A 21,118-nucleotide genomic window follows, 5' to 3' on the forward strand; every position below is an offset into this window, starting at 1 on the left:
GGCCATCGCCGTGCCCGTTCCCGGAGCCGGGGCTTGGGCCGCCCCCCCGTTCCCGAGGCCGGGACTCATGGCTCCCTCTGTTCCTGGCACAGGTGAGGCGGCGGCCGGCGGCGCGGATCCAGGAGCCCGCGCGTGGCAGCCCCAGTGGGTGCCCCCATGAACGAGCGTCGCGGCCGGGGCTGCCGGGACACCGCGGGGCGCCATGAGAGCGGGCCACGAGCGGAGCCAGGAGTGTCTCCCGCCAAAGAAGCGGGAACTTGCCGCCGCCAACACTGGCACCGAGGCGGGACGGGCGGGGGGAGCCCAGGGCTCGGGCGAGGGCCCCGAGTGGGCCCGCACGGCCGGGCCGGCTCCCGCCGCACCGCGCTACGGTCCCGGCGAGGCCCCCGAGGCGGCGGCAGGGCTGACGGTGGACCAGTACGGGATGCTCTACAAAGTGGCAGCACCGCCTGCCACCTTCTCCCCCACGGGCCTGCACCCCGTGGTGAACGTGAGCCCCCTGCCCCCTGCCTTCAACGTGACCTCGCCCATCATCCAGCACCCGGGGGTGCCCTTCCCCTCCATCCACTATGCACAGATCCCTTCGGCCTCCCTGCAGCTCATCGGTTCCCACTACACAGTGCCCTATGCCGTCCCTCCTGCCTTCCTGCCTAGTCCTCTCCTGTCTCCCTCTACCAACCTCACCGCCCCCCATGTCCCCCACTTTGTGCCATATGCCTCCCTGTTCACAGAAGAAGCTGCTCCTTCCCCCCAGACTACCTCTCCCACCCACAGCTTCAACAAGTCCACCTCTGCAGCCTCTCCTGGGCAGATGCAGCACCATGCTGCGCCTCAGCCGCTGGACATGGCACCGGGGAGAATTCCTGTTTATTATCAGATGTCCCGCCTCCCACCAGGGTATTCAGCCTATGAGGCACCTGTAGCAGGTGGGAGCCCAGAGTCTCCTCAGCACCACAGTCAGCTGAGCTCAGAGGTGGCTGCGGCCAATGGTGGGCAGAGACCCCTGGAGCAAAGCGTGGCCAGTAGGCCCAGCGAGGCCGTGGACTCTGCCAGCAGTGCAGCTGAGGACTGTCTGCCCCCAGGGGCTGCAGCAGGATGTATGGGCGACGGACAGTTCCTTCCAGGTTACCAGATGCTGGGAAGAGAGATATCTGTGCCTACTCACAGGAGCACCCCAGATGCTGATCTGGAGGTTCAGAGGGTAGTGGGGGTGTTGGCGGCTCAGGATTATCATGTTCTGGCAGCCCAGAGGAAAGATGACCCAAGCCCTTTGAACCTTTGCCATAATATTCCTGATGGGCAGGGAGACATGCCGAGGAACACCACAGACAGGGCTGCAGCTGGGAACAGCCAGTCCCAGAGCCCATGTGGAATGTCCCCTGAAGAGACTGTTAGACAGAGACAGTTAACCAAAGGAATGGTGATAGCCAACGGCAAGCCAGTCCTTGTTCCCGTTGGATCTGAGCCTGTCAGGTCTTCCACTTCAGAAGCCCTGGTGAGGGAGAGCCCAGATGCACAGGCTCGAGGAAATGTGCTTGAAAAGGAGCTGGCCCATTTGCAGCCACCCAGCTCCTCACAACTGCCCTCTCACTTCATGAAAGGAGCCATCATCCAGCTGGCGACAGGAGAGCTCAAGCGGGTGGAGGACCTGCAGACTCAAGACTTTGTTCGCAGTGCGGAGGTGAGTGGAGGCCTGAAGATCGACTCCAGCACTGTGGTGGATATTCAGGAAAGCCAGTGGCCTGGGCTTGTCACACTGCATTTTGTGGTTGGGGAGCAACAAAGTAAAGTGAGCATTGATGTGCCCCCAGAGCATCCCTTCTTTGTGTACGGCCAGGGCTGGTCCTCCTGCAGCCCAGGGAGGACTGCTCAGCTCTTTGCTTTGCCTTGTCACAGGCTGCAAGTGGGGGATGTCTGCATATCAATCAGTTTACAGAGCATGAATGGCAACTCTGCTTCTCAGGCCAACTCCCCTCTCACAGATCAGCTGGTGTCTGCTAGGGAGAGACTGGAACGAACAGCTCAGGGGCCCAGAGAGCCATCTGACAGAGCTGCTGAAAGGAAGAGCCACACAGATAGAGCCAACATGGTCCAGAGCTCTCACGCAGAATCCTCTCAGCCTGAGGCTGGCAGTCTGTACAGTTTGGCCACAGGCTTCCAAAGATACAGCGTGCAGGCAGAGGAGCCTCGGCCCTCTCTGCTCCGTCCCTCTTTCATTCCCCAGGAGGTCAAGCTGTCTATTGAAGGGCGTTCGAATGCAGGGAAATGATCCCTTGGAGGTGTGAGCTAGGGCGGCCACAGCAGGTGAGCCTCACCATCAGGTGGAGGAATTGCACAGACTCTGTCATAGGCTCACCAGCAAAGTCTGCTCTCTGCCTTGCAGGAATGGCTCCATTCCAGTTCCATGGCTGACCAGTTCCTCCTGGGGAGTCAGGAGGGCTCCAGTGCCTCAGGGAGCAGCAACAGGCTAGCTGGGGTGGGGAGCAGGGATGTGCTCATGAGTGTGTGATGAGAGCATTCCAGAGGCCAGAGGCTGGGGCATTCTCCCACCTCCTGGGATAACTGACTCCCTGCGGGGCAGGGGCCGAGCATTTGGGGCAGGTAGAGAGACGAGGAGGGCAGACTTGGCTTAAGGTAGCAGATAAAATTGCTGAAGATTTTATTCCTCCTTTCTCATGATGGGAAGAGATGGGTCCCCACTGGAGTTTGGGGGCTATTCTCCCAGTATCCCCTTTCTTTACACATGCACTTTAAAAGGACCGTTCACCGATGGAGCTCTCAAGGGCAGGATGGAGGTGCTTCTCTGGTGGTTCTGGGTAATGTCTCTTCCACTGAATCCAACTGCTCTTTCTTCTTGCAAAGAATGTACAGATTTGAATGAATCACAGAAATTCAAGAGGAAGGACCAAAAGGGTGGGTTTGGGTGTAGGTGAATAGGGAACTTGAGCACTTGGGATGGGACACAAGTTGGGATGGGAGATGTCTGTTTCCTGCTATAAAGTCTACTTAGTTGTTTGCCACCAAATCAAATCTTCCCATGTTAGTAACTTTCAAGAAAACACCTCCTGGGCTGATAGCTTTTGCAGAGGCTTAACCTAGGGATGAATGGGGTTGGATTTTTTTTGTTTGGTTGAATTTTTGTTTGGGGTATTTTATTGGTTTGGGTTTTTTTAAAATATGGAACAAAATACATTCAGCATTCTCTAGGGAAGGATGAAAACATCCTTCTTCTGTGAGAAGACCGATGCTATTTTGTAGTTAAGTCAGAAAAATATTCCAGATGGCTAATCCTTCCCTGCAGGCAGTTTCCTGAATAAGCTCTAGACAAGAGACAAATGTTTGTGCACGTGCAGGCAAGGTACAAAGTTTGTGCTAAGTACAGTTCTATGATTAGTGTAGGGACTCTAAAAATATCACAGTGTCACAGGGCATTTTGGGGTGGTCTTGTGTTAGTTTTTCTGATGCTTCTCTTTGGAGTTCCTCTGTAAAACAATGTGGTAAAATCAAGAGTAGTCTTTTTCATGGTGAGATTTAATACAATTGTGTATGAATACCTCATTGTGGTGATAATGCTCTATTGAATGAAGGCTCCTATAGTTACACTAATCTGCCCTCTTTGACGGTGTGTTATGACTCCATCTCTAATTGCTCAGCCAGGATAAAGAATAGTCACTGTCCTGGTGAGAAAACAGTTTTCACTGACTTAACCTGGGTTAGGTATTCCTTGTGTTCAGGTGCCCATCTCTGTCATAGGACCAGGCTTTGGAGAGGGCCTTTCTTAGTGTGCAGGGTCCTGATGTTCAGCATGCTGTTTCTGTCTCTCTGCTCTCATCTTCCTGAAATTTGTCAGATGTGCCTGACTCTTGGGGCACCACTCCTCTCTGTCACAGAATGGTGTGTGTCAGCACCTCTCCTTGCAGTGGTGCTGTCTCAGGGCTGTTCTGCACTCCCCAGGAGTGTGTCCTGTAACTGGTTGGCTTCTGCTGACTGTGCAAGGGACGCATGCTCTGCATGTGTATTGGGCAAGTTAGTCTCCAGAATGTCCCTTCCATCCTGGCCTCAGTCCTGTTTTCCTAGCACATTGCTAGCCATTTCTGTTGCCTTTAAAATGCCTGCACCAGGACAGGCCTTAGGTGAGATATGTGCTAACCATGCCTTCAGTGTTTGTGCCTCACAGGGTTCTCCAGAATGAGGATGCTGCCTGTATCACGTGTAGCTTCTCCCAAATGACACACTACTTCTGGTTTCATCAGCTGCATTTGGGATGTGTGAAGTTACGGTGATGCTGTTGTGGGAAGATTCTGCCTTCTCAGGTGCAGCAGCTGTGGGAACAGATGCTGTTTTCATGGCTCCATTTGTCAGTGAAGGGTCCACCTGGGCCTCTTCATCCCCTTGAGGTGTCACAGCTCCTGCTGACTGGACTCTCCTACATAAAACTCTCGATTAATGCTGGTAATTAGTACTTAATGCTCAGGATATCTGAGGTGTCTGGGGCCAAAGGCAGGAGGCAGAGGAGCCCAGGTTCTCATGCCTGTTCTTTGCACAGTGCATGCAAAGGAATTCAGGGCTGTGACAGGCACTTGAGAAAGGGATCTTGCATACATATGGCATGTGAATGTAGAGGGGCTGGTTACACCATAGAGGCAATGTCTGAGCAGCTGAGAGTGCAGAGCCCCTTGTGTGTCTCTGAACACAGGAGTCTGTCTTAGAGTGAGGGTTTGGAGAGCTTGCCTTATACCATGTGTGTTACTGTAACTCCTCGATCTCAGCTGCACTGTCGGAATGGGCAGTACTGACAAATGAGGCAAGATGCTGTGTGGCTTAAATAGCTTTGTACTGTAGGCAGCTGAAGGGCTGTGAAGGTGCTCGCCCTGTTGTTTACCTGGCTGCTGACCTGGACTTTGGCTTGCTGCACCTCTGTTGAGTGCAGTCCTGAGCTCTGTGGAACAGGCCAGGGTGAACTGGACCTTAGTGCTTTTACCCAGGCTCCTGTCAGTCCCAGTGTTGTGGATGTTTCAGCTGCCAGCTCTTCCCTGGAAGCAGTGGTTTGAAGCACAGCTCATGATAGGGGACTGAGGTGAAGAATCTGTGTGTCTGGCTGCTTGCCCCAAAGGGTGGGCAGGAGGGGGCCACTGGCAATTCTCCAGCCCAGCTCAGCAGTGCTAGTGTTGCTGGAACCTGTCCTTACTGGGCAGGGCTATATGGCTTAGCACCATAGTGATGGTTGTACTGAGTACTGAGGCTCTCCTGGGACAGGGAGTGTGTGAGACAGGCTCTGCTGCAGGGAGAAATGCTGTGAATGAGCCCATGGAGGAGTCTTTCAATTCTTAGGTTTACAGGGAAAGGAGGAGATAAAGCCAGGAAGACATTTCAGAGTGGGATGGTTACCTGGGCTTTTCTGGTGGCAGAGATGTGACAGACTTCTCAGAGAAATATACCATGTTCCTGCTGCTGTTGTGAAGGGTAGGAGAGCTGCAGTCTGTCCTGCCTGTAGGAGGAGGTCTCCTGGCCCTAATCTTATCCAGCTCATGCTCTGTAGCAGGAGTCTGTGGGATGCAATAATGGCTGGCTGTAGCCATCTGTCCCATCCCATGGAACATGGCTGGGGTTAGCTGTGCAGCGGAGCCAAGCCTGTCTCTGGGCCTGTGCATTCACAGCAATGAGCGCTCATCACTACCAGACTATGCAGAGGAAGCTCTGTCTGGAAGGGAAGGAAGCTGCAGAGGCCCCTCTGCCTTCCCCTTCCAGCTGCTGAGCAGCTTTTTATATTGCACTTTTCACATTAAGTGTCCCTGTCCCCACCCCACACTTGAAGTCACTTTGTCCTGTAGAGAACTAACAATCCCTGTTACTCAGAAAATATTGTAAAAGAAACTACAGCAGCTGGAGTAGCCCAAATGCTAGTTCCTGCCCGCAGCAGCACACGTGCCTTTCCCCACCGTCACTCACAAATGCTCCTTGTCTTTCAAGCTGTGCTAGAGCCTGACACTTTGCAGAAGCTGCTAAGATGGCTACAAATACACAGTCTGTACAGTTTGGCCCAGGGTGTTCCACATATAGTTTAAAATGCTGATGGTCCAGGCCCTTCCATGCCTTCACACCTGTCCATCAAGGACAGAATTGCCCCTAAGGTCCTTCCAGGCTGCTGCCGTCCACCCTGCCAACACGCCCCTGCACACTCCAGTTGTTTCTGGCTTTCATGGCACCTTAGCGCCGGGGAGGGTCTGCTCAGAGAGAGAGAGAGAGAGAGAGAGAGGGAGAGAGAGGCATGGGGGAGCTGGCTGGGCTGCCCTGAGGCAGAGAGATGTTTGTAGATAAGTGCTGACCCCTCACTATAACCCCCAGTATATGGCTGTATTAACATGTAACCGATGCAGTGTATCTAAAGCCTTAGAACTAGTCAGGTGCTCCCCTCCAACTTTGTCCCTGCCACTTTCCTTCTACCTGATCTTTAACAAAGCATTAATAATTCTAAGGATAATCTCTATTTTGTTGTGCTTTTTTTGTAACTGTTTTAAATAAATCAATTTGTACTGTATATTTGTACTTTGGTGAGATCCTTTTTCCTGTTTTACCATTCTAAGTCTGTATTTGCCTACAAACAGATTGTATTTTTATTGTTAATGCTTTTATGAATATTGCATTTAACTTGTTGACTCTGTAAACACAGTATATATCTATATACATATATATATCTATATATAAACCAATAGCTTTTCCTTTGGTGTTTGAGACTTTTTGCTTGTCTGCAGTATCAGTGGTCATTAGCATGTGGCTTCTCTGGATTTACACAGTGATGGGGAGACTCATGTCAAGGGCAAGATACATGGTGACAGATGGATTATAAGTCCTAAATCTGTGTTTTCAGATGCTTCTGTGTTATGTGATCTCTCCTGAACCCCTTGGAATAAGGTATCAGTGACGCTACAGGGGAAGTTCCAGCTGCAGGTTGCAGAGTAAAGGTACATCTCAGCTGGGCAAGCAAAACACGAGGTAGAGCAAAAGCAGATATTGCCAGAAGCAAACTGTGGGTTTGAGTATGAAAACAAACAGAGGTAAGGATAACAGTGAGAGATCAGAGAACAAAGGACGATATGAACAAAGGAACATGGAACTGAACAGCTTCTTTACAGTGCCTTTTCCCAAAGAGAGAGAAGCGGGGATGGGTGTCAGTTCTACAGGGTGAATGAATGTCATGTTGAAACAACTTTTCTCCAGGGAGGAAACTAGATGTTGCAGTGGCAGGTGGAGAAAACTGTAGCATCCCCTCGGCTGGCTGTGAGAGTGATTCATTATTGCCAGAAAAATGCAACGTAATGCATTTGGAAGGTAACTATTTTAACTAGGGTTTTAAGGGACTGCAATCAAAAGTTTTTCAAACTGAAAAATGAGGAGGAAATGAGGGTTTTAAGTAGTCAAAAGGTTTTGCTTCTTGTTTTAACTTTGCTCTTCTGATCTCAAGTAGCAGTCTTGTGGTTACCACTTCTGACTTAAAGAGAAACAGCCATCAGAGAGAAGACAGTACTTCCCAAGGTGTTTGAACCACCGTATGACTCTAGAACTTAATTGGAAATGCTGTGGAGGTAATAGGGGCTTTCAGGCTACAAAACACAGAAGTGTGGCACACTGGCTTTTGGTGGGCTGATGTCTGAAAACCACGAAATTACACCATGCATTTTCAGGTGCTCATTCTTAAAGAAACCAAATAATGGCGAGTGTACCACTTCTTTATCCTGCCATGAGTCCTTCTGTGCCACTGCTTTTTGCCTTTTGCAGTTTAAAGATGCCTAGATATAATTTCCATAGCTGCACAGTTTTAATAGTGATTTCTATTAGCAATGGGAACCTTCTCCTGGAGGCACAGGCTACAATCACATTTTGCCTCCAGTACGTCTGCGTTGCTCTTGCACTGGGGACTCCAGCACTGGACACAGGTCTCCAGATGTGGCCTCACCAGTGCTGAATAAAGGGAAAAGCAAACCCATAGAGTCCTAGAAACTGACCTACTCTATTATTTACCATTCAATCAACTCTTTCACTTGCAAACCTGAAATGCTGGTTTAAGTGCAAATTAACTTGTAAGTAAAGCAACAAACTTGTTTGCTATTTGCTTACCTTGGCCAGCCTTTCTTTCACTGTTTTTATGGGGTATCTTAAAACAGGACCTCAGGTTCCTTAGTTTTTCCATGGATGCTACTGCAACTAAGTATGTCATAACAATGTTTAAAAAAAGGGTGTGCACAGGCATTTCCAGAAAGACATCCTCCTTTGTTTCTTTTTTATGGGTACAAACTGCAAAGGATTACTCCTGGAGGAGTTGTGGACTATCAGTCTTCAGCTCTGTAATTCATGCTGCAGTAAACAAGATCCTTTTTTACTGAGGTGGGTTTCTACAGCTTCCTGCCCAGTCTGAGGCATGCTCAAACCATTCTGTTCAGCCCCTTGGAATTGGAACCTACAGCAGAACTACAGCAGCCTAGACCTATTTACAGGGCAAGGGCTCAAAAACAGGACAAAGCACAAAGAAGGGGACTAATACATGTGAACATTAATTTATTTTCCTTCTGTCACAGGCTGTGACTTGGCCCCCAGAGCAGACTGTATCCTCAGAATCTGCTCCCACCAGAGCTGCTTTGGCAGGCATCTCTCAGCCCTGTTCGCCTCCTGGGTTCAGAGGAAAACCAAAACCACGTGTCAGGAAGGGTCAGGCAGGGACCCACAGCAGCCTCCTGAGTGTGGAAGCCTGCTAGTGCACATGTGGCAGGTGCAGCAAAGGCAGCACAGTTCTTGGCTGTGGTTTAGTGCAATGCACTGTTGCTCTGCTCCTCAAAGGTCATTTTGCCCAGCAGCTGGCTCTCCAGCTCCACATTGCTCACTGGCAGCTGGAAAAAGTTCATCTCAGCTGCCAAAGCGGCCATGGCAGAGGGATCCTGGCCAAACTGTGCCCGGAGCATCATATCCATCTTCTCCAGGCGCCGCTTGAGCCTCTTGGCCTCACGCTCCCGGATGAGCCGGGCTTGTCGCTTCTCGGGGGTCTCGTTTGCGCGTTTCAGGCGCATGGCTTCCCGGTCCCTCTGCAGCCGCCGCGCCCGCTGCTCGTCTGTCTCCTGCATGCGCTGCAGCCGCTTGGCTTCCCGATCCCGCATGCGCCTCACTTCCCGCTCCTCAGGTGTCTCGTTGTCCCGCCGGCTCTTCTTAGCTGTGCGCTCCCGCTCCAGGCGCTGCAACCGCACTTCCAGGGGCTCGTTCTGGCGCCGCAGGGCCCACTTGCGCATGCCGGGGGTCTGTGCCTCAAGCAGCTTACGGTACGCAGCGCAGTTGTTGCATACCAGGAGGATGCCCGCAGGATACACAGGGGTGCAAAAGGCAACATCCTTGCCCTCAGCACTGGAGGGGCCCTGGCTCTGTGGTGCCGGCAGCCGATCTGCACTGAGCACCTCTGGCAGCTTCTCACTGCAAAGCAGGATGAACAGAATCAGAGGCTTGGTGCTGTGGGCAGAGTCCCCATCTCATGGGCTGCCATGAACAATGCTCCCACTACAGCCCGTGGCAGAGGCCTCTGCTAAATCATTTGCCCACAGATACGTCTGAGTATCTCAAATTAAGCACTATCCTATCCAGGGTAGGAAGTGGATTAGCCCGGAGCAGTATCTGGGTTGGAAGAGTGCAAGAGTGGGAATAAACCAGCAGGCCGCTCCTCCCCATCATCTCTGAATTTCTCCTTTTAGCCCCATTCCACTGGTCAGTAGATAATCTCCCCCTAGGCAGGACACAAAAAAAGAACATTTTGGTCTCTGCCTGTAGTCCTGCTCCGGGCGTGATGAACACATCTGGATAGTGCAGCCATACTCCAATGGATTGGTGGGCAAGGGGAAGGGTGGATTCTTCTCCAGAGACTGGAGCCCACAGTGCTTTCTGCACTTCTCTAGCTCTGCACAGTGCTAAGAAAGACCCTTTTACCAGCACAGCCTGCAGACGTCTTGGCAGGGGATGCAGAGCTGCAGACAGGAAGGGATCAAGAGGATCTCACTCACTGGGGGTGTTATGCACTGTCCTACAGGCCTCAGTGGGTCCAGTGCCACCACTTCTGAGTCATTCATGGCAACCCACCTAATCTTTAATGTGGTGCCCTAGCCCACTCACTGGCCAGGGTGACCCTGACCTGTTGAAGGTGGCGTGGCTGGTGAAGCGTGCTCCACAAACTGCACAATTGGACAGCTGGTCCTCTGAGTGGATCAGGAGATGTCTCCCAAGGGATCCTGGGGAGCTGAGGGCTCTGCCACACACAGGACACAGGTAGCTCTTGGCACTCACCACCGCTCCAGTGTGCTGCAAAACAACCACTTAGGTGGTAGTTACACATTGCCCAGCTCCCTGCCCAGCCCAAGGCATGCTCAAACCATTCTGTTCAGCCTCTTGGAATAGGAACCTTTTACTGCTAAATCTCTATCTGCCAGCTTTTAGACCAAGCTCAAGACAAGAAATTTGGTGTGTCACAGGTCAAACAAGGAGGAAACCCTTTATGGCTCAACTCCAGTGCAGGAGAAAAGATTAAGGCCAAAACACTTGGATTGTAAGACCTGACCCTTGTTTTCGAAAATGCACTCCAGGAGCTGCTGGTGCAGGACAAAGCATGACTCAATTAACAGCAAGGCAGGATGCTGGTGAGGAAGCACTTAGATGGAGACAACTGGTACAGGTAAGTGGCCAATTCAGTTCTGCTTCATTCCTTCTGCTACAGACTTTGGTGTGCTATGAAGAGAGCACTGACAACAAAACCTAAGATTTTACCACAGATTTCTTGCAAAACTGGAATAATTTTGATGAAGAACAGCTATTCTGAAGTGTAATTACAAGAACTGTAATGAAGTATAAAATAAATGATCAGGAGGAAGGTTTCTTATCTCACTGAATGACGTAAAAATTGCTTTCATGTTTAATTTGAAGGAACTGTCTGGTTTTAGCCTGAAATACTTGCAGAGACAGCCTTGGCACAGAGTTGTGTTTTCCAGATCTGTAGACCAGGGCCTTGCTAATTCTTTCCCCCGGCCACCCTCTGGACACAGTTTACAGCTGTAAACTTCAGTCACATCCTAGCTAGAAGTTCAGTTCTGTGGTTGCAAAGACCAGAACCAAGTTACTCTGTGCTTTGAGTTGTTTCTGGATTTGAGGCTTCAGGCCAGAGACACTCCACAGTTTGGAACTATCCCTACCTGGTACACATGTGCAATGAGTTGATCTCTGCTTCCACACTCCAGCTGGCAGAGGGGGCATTGTGACAGTCCCAGCATGGGGTCAGCGTTCAAACTCTCAGGCACCTACATGTGGGAACAGCCACGTTGGTGTAAGGCACACAGACCCCCCGCAGCCACACCGCCCCTTCCTTAGCTCCTCCCAATGCTGCCAGCAGATCGAGCGCCCAGTCCTGCCAGGGCTGGTTTGGGTTCTTGACATCTGAAAGAAACCTCCTTCTGTAGCCTCTGAGCAAAACTCCTGCATCTCACAGAAAGGAGGCAGAAGCCTCATGGCTTCACTTGCACCCAGGTTCTTGCCAGCACAGTGGCTCTAGAAGGCAGGGCCTGTTCTGTGGCAAGGGGAAGCCGATTGGAGAATGGCACCAGAACCAAGGGAAGGGGAAGCACTCTGCAAACATCTTGGCCAGTGTGTGCCTGCTGTCTCCTGTTCCAGGCAGCCAAAAAGCTCTTCATACCCTTTCCTCCTGCCAGGAGACATTGTTTGGAGGAGGTGGGAGGGAGAGAAAGATAAAGAAACATGATGGGGAGAGGAAGTGTTTAGACAGTACCCTTCTCTCTCCCTGGAGGCTATGGTGAGTGCAGAGCCAGTACACACTTGCCTCATTTTCTCTCATCAGTGGAGTTCTGGCCACAGGTCGTTCTGCATTTTCTAATTCCTTCTTCACTTTCACCATTGAGCCATCTTCCTCGGACGTATGGGAAGAAACTTCATCCTGAGTGGTTTCCTCATCATCGCTGCCACCTGAAATGTGCAGAACAGTTATACCAAGTGTCAGGGTCCTGACAGCACTCACAGGCCTTAACTGTCCTGACCAGCATTACAAGGGGCCTCTACCCACCCCCTCCAACTAGGGGTTCCATTTAAACTCAGTCTAGGGCACTTGAGTCCCTGGGCATGGCCCCTTACACTGCCTTGTTTGACAATTGCCAGACCTGCTGCTGTTTCCACCTTGCTCTGGTGAAATGGGACTGGGTCCCATGGCATTGTCCAGTCTGTGCTGTGCTGGTCTGGTCCTTAGGACAAAGTCCTGCACTGGAGCAAAGGGCTAACCTGGAGGAGGAGCTGGGTAAGACAGTCCTCGGAGGATGCACACACACTATGCAGCCCTCAGCCTCACCCCTTTCCAGAGTCTCCCCAGTCTACTACCTTGCTGTTATTGGAAGGGGCAGAACTCACTGCTGCTGGAGTCAGGGTCTTGCAGTGGACGAATTGTTGGCCTTTGGTCCCCAAGAGCTCCAGGAAAGCTGTTTTTCATCATGGCTTGGCGGGCTTGCTCCTCCAGCCCTGCAAAGACTTGCTCCCCTGGCAGCCACAAGGACAAAGAGTCAGACTGGTGCTGTTCCATTGCTTCCATCACCAAGGCTTGCCAAAAATACAACAGGCATGGGGCTGCTCACCTGCACTGTGCAGAACCTCTGGAGTCACCTCTTGGAAAGCACTTAGGTCACTTCTCTGCTTGCCTACCCTGCCACACCAGCCTCTGGCACCTGCTGGTATGAGTCCAATGCCTGGGTGTAGAAGAGTCTCACTAGTGGCAATGGGCAACACTGGGCTGCTGTCTGCATACTACATATATGCCACTCCAGCCACAGAATACCTGTGACCCCATATATCTGCCATAAATAGCCAGGTGGCTTTTGCTGCTGCCAAGCTATCCACCAATATCCTGCAGCACAGTTCAGGGTGGGAGGAAGCCCCTGGGGACTATGACAGTATCCCAGACCAGGGATAGTACTGTATAGCTCTTCTAAATTATTAAGTCTTATTCCCAGCTGTAGCAAGCATTTTGCACAAAAATAGCGCCTCCCTAAGTGCCTGGTACCTCACCTGTCCTCCACAGTGATATCAAAACTAGAGGTTGCCCTTGGCATGCTCTGTCACCCTCTTCTGTCCCAGGAGGGATGAGGACAAGCTGCCCTTACAGAAGGTGTCTATGCTCAGAGCTGGTGTTCTCCCGTGTATATGATGGATAGAAAACTACCTTGCCTTGTGCAGGAATGGCTCTTGCTAAAATAAATCTCATTGGCACTTCATGTGCTCAAAACAGAAGTGTAAGGGAATGAACCCACAGAGCTGAGATGCATGTTTAGGACAAAACATTTTGTTTTGTTAAAAGCAGTGACCACTAGCACCTCAACTCAATAGGAGATGGCAAACACCTTGGAAGAAAGTAGTTATTTGTGCTCTGAATGAAAACTTCTTACAGCAATCCCTGCTCAAAGAAGTTTTGGTTCCAGAGAATAACAATGAAAGGCAACCATTCATTTTCATATAAAAGCAAACAAATTGTTCCAGGGGTAGTTGTGATTTACCTTTTCCAGTGGATGAGCTGGGAGGCCTAGGAAAGGTGCTGAAGTTCCCAGCAGGCTGGCTTTTGGGTTGCATTTATCAACTGATTCATAAGTGCTCAAGAACCATTCAAAGCACAAATGTGAAAATGCCAAGGAAAACGCAGTGCATTTTTCACATAAAATCAAGACATAGCTTTCAGAAGATAATGTTACCTTTTAGCACAGGGCCACAGCTGGCACCAGTATAACCAGGAAACTGAATTCCCAAGAGAGAGCACCAGTCCTGTTACAAGGACAGGTACATTCCCACATGCTGAACTGTTCCAGCCAGTGTTGCTCCATGTTCCCACTCACACTGCCTTCCTGGGGCTCACCTTGCAATTTTGGCAGGGCTTTAAAAAGCCGTAATTTTTGGAAGGTTCCAAAGGCCTTCAGAAGTTTCAAGGAGACTGTGGGAGAAGAATTTTACTTCCCAATGTCCCCATGGAGGTTTCCAAAAGCATTTGAAGGCTTTTATCATTCTGTTTCAGAAATGTGAGAAAGGGTTCTGTACAGAAGATTTGAGAACACAATCCATGTGCCTGAGGAGAGGTGCTGAGGAGCACCAAGTCTATTTGTCATTGAAAGCAGCAGGGACCATCATGACTGCTGTGACACCCTTTCAGAAGTCATTCCAGCACTGAATGGTTTTCGTGACTTGGAGTGCTGTTTTTATGTCTGGACGACAGCCTCACATTGGTGGGACTGAGACACAGACTGTATGAGCAGCAGACACCACAGAATTCCAGTGCCCTCTCCAAGTAGCAGAAACCCACAAACCACCAGGATAAAAGTCCATAGACCAAAAAAGCATTGCAAGAGAAAGAGAAAGCATGGTGAAATGAGGAAACCTGCAGAACACAGGACAGATGTAAAACTACGGTGGGAGATGTGCTGCTACCTTTGACAGAGTTCCAAAGCAGAATTCCCAAATGCCACTTAGGCTGCTCGTGGAAGCAATTACATGTTTGTTTTCTTCCCCCTTTTCCCTTTCAGACAGATTACACACCCACTGAGCAGCAGCCTGGAGCCCAAAGGCAGGGCAGGACACAGACAGTCCGCAGGATTTAAGAGCTGAGATCTTTATCTGAGGTGACAGAGGAAGGAACTCCTCACATTAGGAACACTGCCATCAGTCACAGTAACTGAGAGCAATTGTGTGTGCCTCTAGCCTCTGTATAACACCCCCAGAGCCCAGTGAGCATTGACTCAGCACAGTGCAGAGAACAACCAGTTTACAGCCAGCAATGCAATCTGTTAACCAAACCCGTGCTGTTAGCAGGTGACGTCCTGTGCATCCTCCACAGCCTGTATCTAAAAGCATCACGGGACTGGGAAAGGCAAACATGTAAAAATACTGTCTCCCACTTGTACAAAATTTCTTATATATTGTAATAGTGTACAAAAGAACTTAAGAAAGAGTGTCCTGATTATCTACTGATGGACTAAGTCCTACTTTGATGAAGCTTTAGAGCTTTAATGTTTGATAGGTCCAGGGTTATACTTTTGATGTTTCTGCACAGACATGCTCACAAACAGACACACCCCCACCTCCACCCCACTTTGGGTATGCTTCCATTCATTTAAAAGGGGAGTTAAGACAGGCAACAGCTTTAGGATCACTGCCATAAGTAAGAGATGTTACGCTCAATAGTGAACTCACAGACTCTTCTCCAGAAGTTTCTTTATTAAATACAAAAAGGGCTGCAGGCTGACCACAACACCAAAACAAGTCACTGTAGTTGTTTACAAACAGCTAGAGATGTAGGACAAGAGAAATCACACAAATGCCTCTGCTTTGTATTCCATTCTCCTCTCCATACTGCTGTGAATGAGTGGGATGCCAAGTGAGCAGTGGTGGAGGTAGGGGACAGCCCTGTGGCACTGTGTAACACAGACAGGCATGACTGCTAGGGTCTGCTGAGGTATCAGCCCTGAGCCCTTGCCTTCTTGAACTGTATGAATGCAGGATAACTCTCAGGTGTTCTGGAAAATAAACACAGAAACAAACAACTCCCACCCCAAAATCCACAAAACAAAATCCAAAAGAACTGCATCATTCCCCTGCCTTCCTTCCTAAACAGAAAGGTCTCTCAGAGATGAGTCAGTTTATTCCCTCCTTGTACATCAATTAAAAGTCCCTGTTCATGTAGGTCTTCTCTGTGTTCCTGGACCTGAAATTTGCATGTCTTTCCACCACTGTGGATCTATTCCACCTGCCCCATGGCTATTCTGGGTTGTCCACACTGCTGTAGTGGTTACTGAAATGAAAAACAACACAATTGAAAGGGTTAACAATGGCAGTCCACGGAGCCCTTCAGAACCAAGGGATTTGATGCAAGTAACATTTCTGCTCGGTTGTGAATGCTGGGTGCTATTTCTTGCAAGATACTGTCCCTTCAAAATCAGTAGAATCCAAGGAACACCAAAGAGCACAGAACATGTGTGTGTTAGAGAGAGAGGGAAGGAAATAGAGGATTAATGGGATATTGGAACCATGATAAATAGAGCTCAGAAGCAGGAATTAATCTAACAAAAGCTCTTCTCCAGAGTTCTAAAATAAGCATCAGTTGCAGAGGGCACAGCAATAGAAAGCAAAGCAGCTTGTGGACAGCAGGGAGAGAGAAGTGCATGCTAATACCTGCAACAAATTTTGGCAAGCACAAAGACAGCAAGTGGTCCATGACTGATGGGGTGACAGCGCAGTAACAGATGAATGCAAGAATAGATGAATTGCTTAGAGAGTTTTTAAACTTTTATGCTGCATACTCTGGGGAGAAAATAAAGACCAAATTGAATCAATTAAGGTATCCCCACACAAACAATCTAACTGTATTTTATTTTTCAACAAGTATATTCCACTATTACTGTTCTGTTTGTGAGCACTTTGTCAGGTGTGTTCTTCATGTACCACATGGTAAAACAAAATTATATTCTTAAGAGCCTTATATGTGCTGCAGGGGAAATGACTACAATTAAAACTGTGGGACTTGCCATCATGCACAGTAAGACTTTTGTGATAAATTTTACCACAATTTTTATCATTGTTTAATTATTGTTTCAGTATTATTTTGAATTTCTTTACACATCAACTTCTATTTAAAACTGTTTTGACTTGTAACCATACAATCTCCTAGCTGATTGCTCCACTTGCCAAGCAAAGTGATTCTGTCCTAAGTGAGGGCAGCAAACCATGTTGTTGTGAGAGCAAGGTGAAATGAGGGTCATGCCAAGCCTGGAAAGTAATCCTGGAAAGAGGAGACACCAAGCAAGCCAGGGAGAGGAGATCGGCAGCTGTCACTTGCTCTAGTGAGTCCAAGAAGGAAGAGAAGATGGAGTGGCCATGCAAGGAAGAAGTAGGCACCATCCTCCCGTCAAATTTGTCCAGTCATATATGCACAATCGTATTTATGCAAATCGAAAAGGCACTTCCCCAGCCCCGTAGCCTGCCAAATCAGACCCCAGCTGCAGGCAACTGCATAAAAAGCTGCATACCTGCTGTCCCTTTCATTCCTCTCCTCCCAACCACTGCAGTCCCTGTGAAGAAGTCCCAGTAATATGTCTGCTATGTCTCAGCCTGACTCATTCTGCTGGCTCACCCCGTTCTTGGAGCCGATGCTCTCTCCGATTATCCTCGTCAGGGCACTGCACGGCATTTCTGGGCCCTCCAGACACACAGCAGGCTAGGTAAACAGAGAAGTCCCAACGATTTCGTGGCGTTCATCATAAGACAGACAAGATTTTCCATCCTAAGGTGAAGACATCACCATTGACAAGTTCTGGTATCTCTCGGTCCCTTTATTTTCTTGTAGTCCTACTTGCTGCTCTTGATGGCTCCTGCTGAATAGTTGCTCTGTAGCAACATACTGCGTGTAGAGGAGGTGAACTCCTCTCCATGGCATACCTGATGCTATAAGCTCATGCCCACCGGTAGCATGTTTGTCAGACAGCTTCCCTCGAAACCAAGACTGGAGATACAATCATTTGTATTGCAGACAAAAACGCAGTGTTCATTGTGAAAACAGTGCACAGCTGAATTTTGTGGTATGTAGAGTTTTATATATGATAGTACAAGCTTCTGAAGAACATAACCCTTATGCAGTGAAGTGCAGAAAAGCACCCAGCTAAACGCCATGAAAACTACCTGCACCATTAGAGCTGCTGTAGCCCTTGGTTTCCATCCTCAAGAGACCCCGACTCTGGCCCAAGGGAGACAGCTTAAGTGCATACCTGACATAAACCTGAGCTCAATGGCAGCAGTAATACCTGGGCACTCTCAGAAGCAGAAGTGTGTGGACACAAGGCACGTTACTGGCATCACAGGACAAAATACCAGACATACCAAATTTCTCTAAGAACGACAACTCCAAAGTCATTGATGTATTATCAAGCAAATTACACCTGTACTCTGCCCACTGTGGAACCCAGCAACCAGAAGCAGGAATCGGAGAGTACAAGCAATGCAGATGCCACAAGCCACACTCCTTGAGATCCTCACTCTGGCCAACAAGGACAGCTCAGTTGGCTCTCCCAAGCTGCCCAGCCAGTGGGGCTGCGAGTCCCAGACAGAGGCAGTTCTTGCCAGTGCACTCACCGACTGTGCTAGGTGTCAGCTCCAGCACAGAGTTTCCCCTAGCACAAAGAGCAGCATGCACAGATGCCTGTTGCGTACCTGCGCACAGAGGAAGCACACAAACACGCAGACATGCAAGCCAGCAGCACCAGCAGTGAGGCAGTGTTAGGGCTGCAGCACTCAGCTCTGTCTCATACTCCCGACAGCTACTGCAGCCAAAAAACCACAGGGCCCTCTCAGCAGCCTTGCTCTCAGAGGTCTACAGAAGTGGAAACTTGTTTTCCTAATTCCAGCCCAAATTCCCAGCATGCCTCTAGCCACAAACCTGAGTATGAACAAGGGCATAGCTTCAGGCCCCTCACCTTCCCTCTGCTGCCAAACAAAAGCTACGCATGTGCAGTTTCCCCTCTGCAAAACCTCCATCTATGTCTCCCAGCTCCACTGGTGCCTGGCTGTAGCCTGCCCACAAGAAGTGCTGATGTACAGCATCTTCAGCCCTTCCACTGTCAAACAAATGCTAAAAGTCTTGGCAATGCTGGAGAAACAGAGATCCATCTTACCACCTCAGCTCAAGAATGATCTGGCAGACAGCACTTGTTTGTCCTGTAAATGACTTGGCCACCACCCATTCCTTGACGGTAAAGAGCAAATGGCTTTATTTCATTATCTGGTAGGAAACTGAGATACAGTGAGCTTACGTAACACGCCCAAGGCCAGTCAGCTCAGTTTGTGGCAGCATGAAGATCAAAACCCAGGACTTGCTTGCTTTCAGCCAGCATGCTCCAACCACCTTGTCTAGAACTTCCTTTGCTACCCAAGGCAGGCCAGAGTCCCAAGTGCATTTTCTAGTATTCTGACTTGTACTTTTGACAGTGTGAATGCAAAGCCCAGCTACAGGCCCTGCACATACACACCCACCTTTACAACATTAGTTGTTTGTTCAAGCCTATCCCTGTCCTGCTATGCCAGGACACAGCCAGCTTCCCTGATGCAGAGAACTGAGTTTCTCTTCTTATGCACCTAAGACAAAACATGAGTAACCACCATTCCCCACAACCTGTCCCTTCCCATCATTCCACTCCTCCCCACCTCACTCCACAATCCAGCCACAGCAAGGGTCCCAGAATAGTGCGTAACATCATACTCACAGTGAACTTTGTTAGGAGTGGTCTGTTTCCGACGGGACATGTTTCCCTGACCTGGGAGCACAGAGTGTTCCTCCCCTCTGCAGAGGGCTCATCTGAGAAGAGAAGAGTCTGTCACACACTTCACTGAAACCTTCCAAGTCTCTGGCCAAGCTCAGCTGGCTGTCCCAGCGTCATTCCCCACCCTTCTGCCTATGGGGCTCGCTCTGCATCACCACAGCTGGATTCCAGGCCAGCGTCCAACACAATCCACAAGCATGTCACAAAGCACTGTGCATAGGCAGTCCTACCCAGTTCTCAGGCAAAGGTTTAAGCAATCCTGCCCCCTCCAAAAGATGAGTGTCCCCTTCAAAAATTACTGCAGCCTCAGTCCCAACACCCTTCTCCCTCCTGTCCATTCCTGCAGCCTAATAATCATCCTTGTTGAACTGGCAGAGGAACGTGGCACATCCAACAGTCCTCTTAGAGAGAGACAAAAGGAGGAGCTGAACCCATTTCCCACAAGACACATGGACACGGAGATCCCGTCAGCCTCCTCAGACAGACAAGCGCACGAATCTCATCAGCCCCTCGCCGACAGAGAGACACAGACATCCCATCAGCTTTCTCGGACAGACGGACAAAAGGATTCTGTCAGCCTCACACTGACAGACGGACAAAGGGATCCCATCAGCCTTCTCAGATGGACGCACACGAAGATCTCGACAACCTCCCCAGATAGCGGGATCCAGCCGGCAGTCCCAGCACACGGGAGACGGCAGGAAGGGACAAGGCCCGCAAGCGGCCGGACGTCTAGACAAAGGGATGCGGCTCCCCTGGCATCAGGACGGATGCGGGAACCCTGACCGGGCCCCCGAGGTCCTGGCCGGGCAGCCCTGACAGTCAGACCGGCCTCGGCAGCGGAGGTCCCGCCGCGAGACCCGGTTCGCCCCTCGCGGGCGGAAACCCCAGCCCGGCCCGGCCCGCCTTACCCGGTCCCGCCGCAGGCGCCGGGAGCCGCGGACAGACAAAGGGCAGCGGACAGACGGACGGGCAAGATGGCGGAGGACGCCGCCGGAGTGCGCGACGCGAGCACGGGCGCGGGCACGGGAGCCACGGCTCGGCACCGGGAGGGCACGGCACGTCACCGCTGTCACCGACTCGTCCGCAGACCTCGGGTGCCGGGTTTTCGTCAGCTGAAGCGTCTCACCTGTTTGCCATGGATCCAGCCCAGTGCGTGACTCCGGACCGTCCGAGGGAGCTCATCCGTGCCTGCAGCGGGGCTCGCCCGCCCCGGCCGCCTCTGCCGGCAGCTCACCGGGGAGCCCTCGTGCCGCCCCGGCTCACCAGAATCTCGCGTACCCTGCAAGGCCAAAATGCACGGGTTTAGTATTAACTTAGACCCACCGCGCGCGTTCTGAACTCACGCACCTGCTGAAGACGAACCGCCCCGCCCCGGGGGCTCGCGGCCGCTTCTCCTCGCGGGCCAGCGAGCGCCGTCGCCGCGGGATCAGCGGGCCCGCTTGGAACGCCCGCTGGGCCCGCTTACCCGGGGATTGTGGTACCGGGCCCAGGCCCGGGCTGCTCTTCGGTCCGACTCTCCTTCGCGGTGGCGCCAGCGTCGTGCGGCCCTCAGAGAACCGAGGGCACCCCGGCCCCGCTCACCGCCCACGGCCGGGTCACAGCACCAGGCGGAACGCCGCGTTACCGGAACGGCCGTGCCGGGGGCGGGCACCGGCGGGCGCCTATCAGGCGTGGTACTGTGTGGGTGCGCATAGGATCCCTCCGCCGCGCCATGTAGTCCGTCTGCGCCACTCTCCTAGACCGTGCCCGTT

At 50.9% G+C, this 21,118-nt stretch overlaps 2 protein-coding genes across 7 annotated transcripts; one reads left to right on the plus strand and one right to left on the minus strand.

Annotated features, from left to right (window-relative positions):
* Window positions 1–66: 66 nt before the first annotated feature.
* Window positions 67–6,719, plus strand: LOC121672158 (ataxin-1-like). Its single transcript, XM_042044691.1, has one exon. It carries the CDS (start codon window positions 203–205, stop codon window positions 2,267–2,269), a length of 2,067 nt encoding a protein of 688 aa, XP_041900625.1. The 5' UTR covers window positions 67–202; the 3' UTR covers window positions 2,270–6,719.
* Window positions 6,720–8,536: 1,817 nt separating this feature from the next.
* On the minus strand, window positions 8,537–20,932 carry LOC121672160 (zinc finger protein 821). 6 transcript variants are annotated; one of them, XM_042044697.1, is made up of 8 exons: window positions 20,833–20,932; window positions 20,494–20,646; window positions 19,308–19,399; window positions 12,433–12,558; window positions 11,855–11,997; window positions 11,214–11,318; window positions 10,163–10,329; window positions 8,537–9,453 (listed from the first exon to the last, which is right to left on the minus strand). In XM_042044697.1, exons 3-8 carry the CDS (start codon window positions 19,345–19,347, stop codon window positions 8,799–8,801), a joined length of 1,236 nt encoding a protein of 411 aa, XP_041900631.1. In that variant the 5' UTR covers window positions 19,348–19,399; window positions 20,494–20,646; window positions 20,833–20,932; the 3' UTR covers window positions 8,537–8,798. The 6 variants fall into 6 exon arrangements, with proteins under 6 accessions (XP_041900631.1, XP_041900628.1, XP_041900627.1 ...); XM_042044694.1 differs by lacking the exons at window positions 20,494–20,646; window positions 20,833–20,932 and adding exons at window positions 17,186–17,269; window positions 20,276–20,487 and having other exon boundaries at window positions 12,433–15,847; XM_042044693.1 differs by lacking the exons at window positions 20,494–20,646; window positions 20,833–20,932 and adding exons at window positions 17,186–17,335; window positions 20,276–20,487 and having other exon boundaries at window positions 12,433–15,847.
* Window positions 20,933–21,118: the final 186 nt, after the last annotated feature.

The sequence above is a fragment of the Corvus kubaryi genome, unplaced genomic scaffold (assembly GCF_017639235.1).
Source record: "Corvus kubaryi isolate FWS band 111438036 unplaced genomic scaffold, C.kubaryi_AGA036_p1.0 39845, whole genome shotgun sequence".
Taxonomy (NCBI): Eukaryota; Metazoa; Chordata; class Aves; order Passeriformes; family Corvidae; genus Corvus; species Corvus kubaryi.